Raw genomic sequence first — 12,185 nt, forward strand, 5'->3', positions numbered from 1 at the left:
TTTTATTGCCTTTTTTATATAACTATAATATTCAGCCTCAGCAGGAAATGGGTCATCATCCTTTATTTCATCCCCAAAGTAAAAAAGTAGAAAGGTTCTGAGAGAAGAAGGGGGAATCTGAGGAGAAAGGCAAGTTCAGAGCTAAGCTGGGAAACTTTATAAAATAGAGGTTGCCCCTCTGTTTGTTTATGGTGATTGCCTTTAAATTTTAAACCCTCAAACTGCTAGATATATTTTGATATATTCAGTTAATGTATTGACAATAGAGGCATTAATACATTTTATTATATTTATTTTTATCTTTCAAGATTAATGAAATTATAGTGGCAGAGAGGTGTACATGTACATAACCATTCACTTGTCAAAAGAATTTTAATTTACGTAAGGTTCAGTTCGCATACAGCACTGACGCCATATCAGATTCACAGCGCTGACACAATATAGGCATTGTGATTGCACCCAAACTTTCTCTCTTCTATTCTTTCTTGGAATAAAACTAAATGACTTTCTTTTTTTTGCTAAAATGGACTATTGCTTCATTTTTTACGACTGTGTTCATAGCATTGAATTCTGTAAGTGTAGTATTCATTTCCTACTCAGCAGGGTCAGGAGAAATCATGTTAGTAGCAGAAATAAAGCCTTACATTTTTCTATGAGGCAATGATTTTTATAGTGTATATATATATATATATATATACACACATATATACATTCACAAAAAAGTCAATGATGTTCCTTGAAATGCTATGACAGATTTTTAACATTTCCTCTAATTTATTGGATTCTTTGGTTATATTATTTGCTAGTTTGGGTTGATTTCATAAAGTATATTGGAATTCAATTTTTGAAAATATAATGTGGGTGGTGATTTGGGGATTGTTGCAGCTTGCCTAACCACTTTCAGAATTTAAACTCTGTTTATTTTTATTCAAGTGATTTAAAATATGTACAAATGTACATAAAACAACATTTTCTTGTTAATTTGTCAAGGGTAATAATACAAAATATAAAAAATAATCTTTTTTTTCCCCTTATTGCCTTATAAGACAATTGTGAATAAGTTCCTGCTCCAAAACAACCTACTTGTCAGGTACAACAAATAGATAGATAGATAGATAGACAGACATCTCAGACAGATAGATAGATAGATGTCTTCTGAAAACACACACTGAGAAGAATGGCAACATAATGCTCTACAAATACACAGGAATTGCCCAAAGGCTAGAAAGAAAATTGGAAAAATTTGAAAACAAGATTATTTTTTTTTAAGTTTAGATCCCTCATCTGGAGAAAGCCCATTTTTAAAAAACACTGATTATAAGAAACAAGAGAAAAACAATAGGAAAAAAATTGGTGAAAGTGATAGCAAGAAGATAGTAATTTAGGAACAAAACTATAGCGAAAGAAAGCCACTATTGTCAAAAATCTAAAAATGCCCAACTAGGTAAAATTAGAGAGTGTTTTAAGAATCAAATTAAGTGACACCAGGCTCCATCTTTGATGTCTGCATAAAATTCTACTTTTTCAAAAGTGCATTCACCTACATCTCCAAGTGAGTCTTGCAATTTTCTGATGTAGACCAATATATTTAAATCTGTATTTCTCAGCCATGAAAACTGCAATAGAGAGCATCTTAGTACTTAATGATTGGTTGAAACAATCTCCTTTTCTCTCCCTCCCTCACAGAAATGTATGTTTTTTGAGACTAGTGTTCATGTCTATATTCATACTTCAGAGCCAAGCACAATGTCTGTACATCAAAGGTGCTACATATGTGTTGAACTGAACTGAATTAAACAATTTTAGCCTTATTTTCTGACTCATCCTGTTTTAAATGATAACTTGCAATACCTAAACCTTATTCACTTTCATTCAAATATTTTTAATCTAATTGGAATCAAAGGTGATAAAAACATTTTTTTCTAGAAAATGAAGTTTTAAATCTTTCTCAACTAATGATTATTTACTTATAAACTTCATATACTCATGAACAGTCATTAACAAAAACAAAAAACTCTCATTAAATCTGGGAAATAGTAGAAGAGTTTAAAGATTGCAGAATATTAAATTAAAAGACCTAATTTATTACTTACATAAATCAACTTTAAAAAATATATTCTGACTTTTTCTAAACAGTATATGTTCTTTTAAAAGTTATCCTGAAAGCTTCATGATATTCAGAATTGCAAATATGAAATCAGTTTCCGGATTCCCTGGAGCCAAATGTACCTGCTGAGATTCTTTGTGGAATGTCCAATCCTTACATTGCTGACTGACTATTAACTTCAGCTGAGAGCCAGCCATCCACTAAGCAAAGATGCAGTCACCCTCACTAAAAAGCTCTTTTTTTTTTTGAGGAAGATTAGCCCTGAGCTAACTGCTGCCAATCCTCCTCTTTTTGCTGAGGAAGGCTGGCCCTGAGCTAACATCCGTGCCCATCTTCCTGTGCTTTATATGTGGGATGCCTACCACAGCATGGCTTGCCAAGCCGCGCCATGTCTGCACCCGGGATCCAAACCAGCCAACCCCGGGCTGTAGAGGCAGAACGTGCGTGCTTAACTGCTGCGCCACCAGGCAGGCCCCAAAGCACTTCTTTATAGTATCCACTCTTAACATATTTTTAAAACCCAAACTATCTTCTTAAATTAAAATTCACATTTCGAAAATCAGTTTCTAATAAAAATACAGTAGAGGTTGGTTATTTGTTCTATGGAAAGCCATACCTCCCTGTTAGTTTCCCAATCACCTTACTCGCCTGGCACCTGTTTTTTCCTGAAGACTGAACAAAAGGAATGGAAATAAGGCTTAAATCAGTAAAATCTCTACTCTTTCCTAAGTCTGGGAAAGAATTACTTGAGGGAGAATAATTTCGATCACTGGTCAATGGACCCTGTGGCCTTGTCTCTTGAATTATCTGTGTGAATCAAGCTATCCTTTATAAGCAGAGATATGCCAGATTTGACTTTAATATGACAAACACACAAGGCCCTTGCACTTTAGAACACTGCAGTGGAACACAAAAAATAATCGTAAAATGCTACAAGTCACAGTAAGCCAAGAATCAATAACAGTAAAGTTAGTATTGCTAACAGCATTAAGTCCCTGATCTGAATAATCTTACAAATTTGTTTGCTAAGGTTAAAAAAAGAAAAGAAAACCTCACAGAGATGTGCAATTTGAATGTGCTTCCAGTGCTAATGGAGCCGTAACTTTTCCGAGCTTTTAACAGGTCATAATTAGTCAACCCCCAATCAATACGAAGCACCCCAGCTATAGAACCATTGCACTTACCCATGATGGTGAGGGCTGTAGCTTTTGTTAATTCTTCTTTCATTGACTCTATTACTTCTAAATTACCGCCATCCAGGTTGCATCTATTTATGGTTCCGTTTCCTGAACTGATCCAATAAAGCTTGTTTTCCACATAGTCTATCGATAGACCTGTAATTAAATTATACAACTTAAACATAATGGTAGCCACTTAAATTGTAATATTCACCTAGCACTGGATTTGAGGGCACACAAATAAAGTTGCAAGTTCAGATTTTGTCTTAAAAAAAAGATCTAGCTAATAGGGAAATACACATACGTTACTTTAATTCTCTGTGAAACAATATACTTTTATCAGCACTCAGTAATGTCTGTTGGTTATCACAACAATCATGTGACATTGATAGGAATGACTGTTCCATTTTATGATAAGGAAAATAATACCTAGAATAGTTAAGAAATCTACTTGAGACTCTTGCTAGTAGGAGGACATTCCAGAAATTTTTAAAAAGTGTCTGTTTCTAAATTGAGTGTCTACCCTCTTCATTACACCACTATGCCTCAGAAAGTTTTAATGTGTAATACTCATTTGGGATACTAATTTCATCAATGAAATCTATAATTCCTCCTCTACCTTCCGCAAAATTTACTTTAGGCAGTTATAGATTTAAATTGGTGGTTTTGAGTCTTTTCGAGTAAATCCAAAGGTAGAAGAATTTCAACTATTAGTAATTTCACTGATGCATGGAATTGAATTGGGCTCATTGAGGGGCTGCCATGGGGAGATAAACCAATCAACAAGTCTGTGAACCAAGCCAATGGCTTAAGACTGTTAGCCCCACATGGCAGTTTGTTACTGTAGGTTAGCTTTCTTGTATTTTATGAACAATTTCACATATTACAGTGTTTTCAAAAGTCTCAGAACACGTACATTTTGATTGCCAAGGGTTCTCAGTACACATCTACTTTACTAGCATGCTCAGGAAGCTCAGGGTCCACAGAACAGCAATAACTCAGTGGCTTCATGTTGGTTTTCTGTGACCCACAACTACTCGTAGAAAAGAACGTGTGGACATATACTGAGGCATACAATACAATAAACTTTTTTCTGGGATCTCCTTCAGAGAACAAAACGAATAAACCACAAAAATCACTTCCTTATTTAAAAAAAAGATCTAGAGGCCAGCCTGGTGGTGAAGCAGTTAAGTTTGCGTGCTCTGCTTCAGCGGCCCAGAATTTGTGAGTTCAGTTCCCAGGCCTGGACTTACACATTGCACATCAGGCCATTCTGTGGCAGCATCCTATATACAAAGTGGAGGAAGATTGGCGTGGAGGTTAGCTCAGGGCTAATCTTCCTCACACACACACACAAAAAATTTAAGGTGACAAAAGGGAAGGAAGGGAGGGAGGAAGGGGTGGCAATTGAAGAGAATCACACGAGTTCAAGTGCATTTGGAGAGAGTTAAATGTAGCCCAAATATGCTCAACTACAGGCCAGAGAGTGGAACTGATTTATCAAACCAGCTTTAATCAAGTAGAAATGATCTAACAAGTGTAAACAATACGCCAGCTAATTACTGACTTATTGGTGTATTTTGCTAGTAGAAGTCTGGAAGGTTGACAAGAAAAATCACAATGCCTAAAATTAGACATTGCAAGGATGAAGTTTTCAGACTTCTTTTGATGACCACAGTGGGTGATTGGCCTTAACTACTATGGAAAAATAATCCAAAACTACCAGAGTCATATTCTATGGCGTAATGTTCTCAGGGTGAAAGTCATTCACCATTCAATTTTTTATGAGAAAAACTTTGGTTATTCTGCAGGTACTTCCTAAGCCACCTTCATGCATGTTTTGTAGTATAAATAAATTCTGGTTTAGACCACTTAATTTCCAGAAGTGTTCTATTTTACCTTCTGCTTAGTTGACTACCTAAAGTATATAATTCCATCTCTAATTAACAATGAAGGATATCTTTACTACAGATTTACATACAAAATATAACCCTGAACTTTCTGTTGCAGAATTTTCATCAAGAATTGAATTAACAAATACATTTATGGAGAATTCCCTTTTAGAAAAGTTATCTATCCCTCTAGGTATTCTAAATTTTATCTCTCAATCAAGCCAAATCATCAGAGAGCTATCTGCATTTTTAGATCGCTGTGTTTTGCCTCTCTGAATTTCTTGCTGAATTGAGCTTTGGCATTGTGCCCTTGGTTTAAATGAAGGATGTTCTAAGAAGTAGCCATAGGAAACCCACTGTTACACTTCCCAGGATATAGTGCCTGAAAATAGTATATTACACAGTGACCTCTTTATAAAAGGACCCATGGGAGAAATTTCTTTTGGGGCTCAGTGCCAGAAAAAGCTCTATGTGGAAAATATAAAATTGTAACTAGTCATATTTTTCTCTTTGCTTTGGCTGCAAAGAAACTGAAGCGTCAGATTTGTGACCCATCTCCAGCAATGGTAAAGTAATTGCATTTACACTACTAACTTTACTCTTGCCTTCAAGAGACTAATCTATTATTTTCCTTAACCTTGATTTTTACAATCAGTATTCTTGACTGGCCTTTCTTAGGGAATGCATTTTTCTGAGTTTCCTCAACCCCTTTTTTGGAAGGAGAGGGTGTATTCACACTGAATGTGCCTAACTCCAAATTAACCCACAACGTGAGAACTTTCTCATCCGTCTAACAGCCTGCAGTTTCTGGAGTCTAACGGAGGCTGTGGAAAGCAGTTATTACACAGAGCAGGGAAGGTACAGAGTTTGGGTCAAAGTTCCCCAGAGTCTACGACTCAACATCTTTGTTTCTGCACTGTGAGTGCCTAGAAGCAAGGAGCTGTGTCACTGAGCTTTTCATCTTCAGTGCCTAGCACAATGCCTAGAGCCGAGAAGAAAACCTATAAACATTGAATTAATGAATGGGTTATCTGATTAATTCCATTACAAATATCATAAACTGTCCTCAAGGAGTTCTGCCTAGTAAAGTTGAATCATTCTCACAACAGAATTTTTTTAATATACTACTTATCCCCAGATACATGACAATACAAAGGGTAGTGATACAATAGTTCTACTTGGTATGGCTTAGATTTCTACATCAATATTAAGATTGAATAGCTTAGGATTAATAATTTTAAGATTCACAAGAAGAAAATATTTAAAGTTCCTACATTAACACATATAACATGTGATCCGTGTCACCTAGCCACTTACACATATCTTCTCTCCTGTTAAATGTATCAGTTTTACCTCTAAATGTTCTTGAGTGTGTTTATTCCCAAGTTTATCAAATAGAATTGAAATCTTTTAAAAATCCTATTATGTAGTCAAGAAGCTGGTGACACATGTTCTAATTTCATAGATATGTTTAGAAGTATATATTTATAGTTTATTAATATAAAAGTTTTTGCATCATAAGATTTTTTTATTTTGTGACTATCATAAACTTAGGTCTTAATAACACTGAAGAATTAATTGGTATCCATTCACTGGAATAATGTCGGAATCAGATCCCAGTTGCACTAGAGATGAATCACTACGCAGGGAACTAACAGTAGTTTTGATGCAATCGAAAGTACTCAGTGATTTTGGAAAGCTAAATCAATAGCCATGAGAAAACAGATCAAATAAGAGCATGTTTATAAAACTGTCCTGGAACCTATGTAAAGAAATATAATTGTGTCTGTACTAGAAGGTCCTCAGAGTGGGTAACTGAGATCAAAATATCTTGAAAATAGCTGTGAGATCTGTCTGAAGAATACACCACTAGTAATATTGCCTCATTTCTGCAAAACTTATTTTTTAAATCTTTTGAATTTGGTTATCAAAAGAGGAAATCTAGATTCAGTAATATAATAGGTATACCAAAGGAAAAAAAGTCATATAAGTTGAAAAACCTTTATGAAAAGAAAAATCTACCATTTCTCTATCTTTCCTATTATTGTAAAAATGCAGAGTTAATCCACATGTTTCAATTCTAACGTTCTTTATTTTAAGCCAAACATTTTCCTTAATTTATTATTTCATTTGGACATTTTGATTTAACAGGCCAGCTACTTTTTAATTGAGACAATGTAATTTGCCAAAATTATATAATTGCTCTCATAATAGAAATAATCCACACATTGGTATAAGAAACAGCCACATATTTTTAATAATGATATAATCTAATTATATTTTCTGTATATCACTAAAAAAATTAAATCTGTTAAGTTTTAAGTGTTGTTACAATTAATACTGGAAAGTTTATTTGTCTCATTTCACTTCTTTTTAAATGACAAAAGTAAATCAATGTATTATACAATATAGAATTAAAACAAAAATGCAAATATATAGAAAAAATGAATTTTAAAAATTAAGACTTTCTAGAGATACTACTTTCCTAGTATTTTTCCATTACTTATAAAATTTCATTTCAAAATTTTTCCTGGCTGTGCATTATAATTATCTGGAAAGCTTTTAAAAATACTGATCCCTGGGTCCCACTTCCAGAAATTCCAATTTAATTGGGTTGAGTCGGTCCCAAACATTGGTATTTTTTAAAAAAAATCTCTCCAGGTGATTTTAGAATATAAAATTTAAGAAATTCCTTTTAATCATTGCATATTTTCATAATCTTTCAAATTTGAATTTTTAATAGGTTTAACCAGACCTTTTAAATTTTGCTGGAAAGTGTGAGATCTTTGGAGACAGGGGAACATTAAGATGTAGACGGAGAGGAAGACATACCTTGGATATTAAAATGTAGATGATTTACTTCGAGGCCTCTCGATAGGCGTAACAAATAACATTGAAATCCTCTAAATATTCTCTTTGTAGAGTTCACTTCAGACAATAGAAAACAACCCCTTCTGCTTCTACGATTGTGAAAGTTGTAGAAACTGGCTATCGAAAACACACTTAGAAAAACGGGGACATTATAATGTCCTGGATACCCCAAAATGCAGATCTTTTCAGAGTTACCAGAAAAGGCATGATTATTTCTGGGGCAAAACTGTTTCTGAAACATTGAACTTTTAGCTCCTAAGGAGCATAGTTATGCCACTGGGAAGTAGAGTGAGCTTAACTTCCTGTTCATTATTTAGGTTATCTCAAGAAATGCTTTATCCCTCCTGGGAATACTCAGATTTTTTTTCTCAGTTAAAGCATAAATACGCTGAGGAAACTCAAGAACTTCTCCTGCTCCATTTGTGGCTTCTCTCTGAAGGGAACAAAAATATAAGGTGTCATTCTTCAATAATTTGTCTACCTGTCTCTGGATTCATCCATCAGAAGGCTAAGCAGGCTTCGTTCGCCTGGCTGCACCCTCACGTCACCATTGTGAGGTTGTAATAATAAGAACAATTGCCTTATATAGTAGTGTCTGGCATATAGAAAGTGCTCAATAAATGTTAGCTATTTATTAGTAGTATAGGTTTTTATATTTTCCTTTCCAGATAAAATCTTATTGTAAAATTCACAACCATCCCTCTGGTAACCCATACAACTGATAATTTTGAGATAATAATGAGAAATACTCAGATTGCATACTTCACTCATAACCACAATAGTCTTTCAATTATCCAGACATATCAAAATGAGAAACTTTTTTGTTCTGTGAAAGCCAATGAAAAACACACTTCAGTGTGGGAGAAAATATTTGCAATCCACATAACCCACAAAAGCGTAGTACCAAGAAAAGAACTCTCAAAACTCAACAGTTAAAACAAAATTCATTTAGAAAATGGGCAACAGAAATGAATAGACATCTCACAGAAGACATATAGATGGCAAATAAGCACACAAAAAAATGTTCAACATCATAGGAAATGCAAATTAAAATGAGAATGAGATATCGCTACACACTTATAAGAATGGCTAAAATAAAAATAGTGACAACACTAAATGCTGACAAGGATGCAAAGAAAAACTGGATCACTGATACATTGCTGTTAGGACTGTAAAACAGCACAGCCACTCTGGAAAACAGCTTGGTAGTTTCTTATAAAACTAAACAGACTATTACCATAGGCAATTGCACTCCTGAGCATTTACCCCAGAGAAATGAAAACTTATGTCCACACAAAAACTTGTACACCAATGTTTATAGCAGCTTTTTTTTGATGACTCTACAAGGATTTATGCTGAGGGGAAAAAAGCCAATCCAAAAGCTTATATACTGTATGACTCTATTTATACAACATTTTAAAGTGATAAAATTTTATAAATGGAAGAGAGACAGTATGGGGAGAAAAGGAGGAGGGGAAAAGAAACCTTTTGCAAGGTTTCTTTTGCAAATATGTCTCAATCTTCAGAGGGATTAATGGAAAGGACTCTGACACTTAACTCTGGAACACAGTTTTCTGATAAACTTTGAGATCATAGAACTGAACTCTGGGTAAGAAATTACAGAAATCTAATGGAGAAACTGATGACCTCATAAAACTGCTAACAGAAGATTAAGATCAAGAACCGGTTATACAGGACTGAATGAACTGAGGATGATTATAATTTTTTTAAGACTTTTGTTTGAAATATTGTTTTTGATGTGTTGTTTTGTTTTCTCAGATTTAAGGAAATCTTTTCTCTTGTGCTAACTATGACTTAGCAATTTGGTGAAATTATACCTTTGTGAGCAAAGCTGAAACATTTATCTTTTTCTCCCTACCTGATCCCTCCAGAATTTGGAAACTCTTTGTGAGTATGGTTATTTCATGGCAATATAGTTATTTGCATAAGTTCAATAAGAATCTGTTCTCCTTATAACAGGACACAATTGGAAACATTGGTTATATTACCCAGGCTTTGACTGGAATGTCATATTTGAGAGAAACATACAGACTCGGATATGACAATACTGCCTTTGAGGAATAAGGTTGACTTTGTGTAAACAAGCCACTTGGAAATAAGGGCCTGGTACCCTGCTTTACAGAGAGAGATTCCAGCAATCTTACCTGGTAAGTAAGGAAGCTTGCTTATCTGGCAGATGTAAGGAACCTCGGAATATTTTGGGGGACCTCAAGAAGAGAGGAATCCACCCAAATCTGTAGGTACTGCAGGCAAAATCTGACGGCAAGTCCTTGGCTTGGCTTTTCTGGCCTCGAGAGACCTTTAAAGTTCAATCTGAGATTCCTCAAAGAATTCCAGCAAAGCAGATTTAAGAGCCTATATGATCAATTGCTATTCTTGCTGCACTTATGTAAATAATTGGGCCAAGTTTCTTGAAACTAAACTTATTTTGCAAACCAATTAGTCTTAATTTGGCTATCTTTGGTAAAAATGAGGGTGATTTTAGAGAGAAGAACTATGTTTCAGTGAAAAACTATAATACACATTTGTGGATGTTGGATCCTAGTTTTGTTAATTGTCTTTGAGGTTTTTTTTCTACCTGTGAACTGGACTGGATCCTGAATTCTTCTACTGAAATATCTGGTTACAAATCTCCAAACTAATGTTTTCAATTTTTTTTTACCTCATTTTCAGTTGGAATCATTGAGAATTGAACCTGCTCTTTTTCCTGAAGCCTTGCTAACTAAAGCTGAACGACTTGATAGAAACTTGAGAGATTCCTGTCTTTTGCTTTGTAAGCTGTAAGCCACTCAGAAAGATACCTGAATGCCGATGACATCATCAGAGACCTTTCAAGCTGCTAAAGATGTTTTGACTCTAACATCTAGAAGTCTTCTTGACTGGCTGCCTCCTGGACTCAGGAACTAGTTTATAATTTGCTCCAACCATTAACCTTGTTTTTCTTTTATTTCCATAGAAATACTTATTAAATACCTGATTGCTTGCTTCCAAAATATAGGCTTAACTTTGGGAGCACACCTGCATCGCCGCCTTCTAAAATGGCTTTAACTGGACTGATCTATTACCAGGACTCAGAAATGTGTTCAGTGAGATGAAACAATCTACCACTCAGCTTCTGGATTGTGAAACTTTAAAAAGTTTCAAAGGCGGGACTGTGGGGACCTGGAATTGGCCACCCCAAGATATGTCTCTTTGGCATCAGGATTATTTGAGGCTGATTGCTTTTGATAAACTGGGACAGGGAAGGAGGCTCTGAGGAATCGAACTTGCCCTTTGTTAGGACACTTACATTTGTAAGGTAAATCTCTATCTGTAGAAGGTGCCTCCCTCTCTGTACCAGAAAGAAGAAAGGAGATGACCTTCTCTCTAAAAACTCTTAATCAATACCAAAGGCAAGGACTTAAATCTGCATTTTATTGTGCTTCTCTGGTAACCTCCTGTAGCTGACTTCCCTCCCCCTCCCAACTTTGGCATTTCTTTAAGGATTAAGCATCTTTCCTTAGGCTAGGAACTGATTGCTGCGCTCACCTGTAACCGCCCAGCTCCAGACAATAGACTTGCCTCCGGCTACGCCCTCTGAGACAGCAGACCACTACCTGCTGTGTCCATCAAGCGCTGTGCCCACAGGGCAATCTTGTGACTATTGTGGGAGGGACATTTCAATCACATGTGAAACACCCTGTTTGGGGCTATATAACCACTCTGTGCACCCCACTTCTTAGGTGCCCTTTATTCCTTTGGGAAGAAAGGGCCTGGGCCATGGTTCCTCATAAAGCTTTGTTTAATTTTCTCTTGCTATTCTGTCTCATGTGAATTTAATTTGTTCTCCGGCCAGATGAACCCCTATTTGGGGAGAGGAAATGTCCTCCTCCCCTACACTATATAAGCCCAAGTTCTAACCACTCCTTTGAGTTAGTCATCAATCACTTTCTCCCATGTGTATGTGTGCTACCCGTGTTAATAAATGCCATTTTTCTCTTGTTAATCTGTCTTTTGTCAGTCTAATTTCCAGGGTTCCAGACAGAGAACCTAGGAATATAGAGGAAAAAGGTTTTTTTCCTCCTCTGCAAGTATCTATACTGCCCTTATCTTAACTTGATCTAAACTTTTCCTTGG

General features: G+C 35.4%; 1 protein-coding gene across 4 annotated transcripts in view; it reads right to left on the reverse strand.

The window, feature by feature from the left end:
• Positions 1–12,185, reverse strand: part of LRP1B (LDL receptor related protein 1B) — a 1,824,802-nt gene that overhangs the window by 542,658 nt on the left and 1,269,959 nt on the right. For all 4 annotated transcript variants that reach the window (XM_070581263.1, XM_070581262.1, XM_070581261.1 and 1 more), the window contains one exon: positions 3,292–3,441. In XM_070581263.1, coding sequence (XP_070437364.1) covers positions 3,292–3,441 — 150 coding nt within the window. The remainder of the gene's footprint in view (positions 1–3,291; positions 3,442–12,185) is intronic.

This window comes from Equus przewalskii, chromosome 17 (assembly GCF_037783145.1).
Source record: "Equus przewalskii isolate Varuska chromosome 17, EquPr2, whole genome shotgun sequence".
Taxonomy (NCBI): Eukaryota; Metazoa; Chordata; class Mammalia; order Perissodactyla; family Equidae; genus Equus; species Equus przewalskii.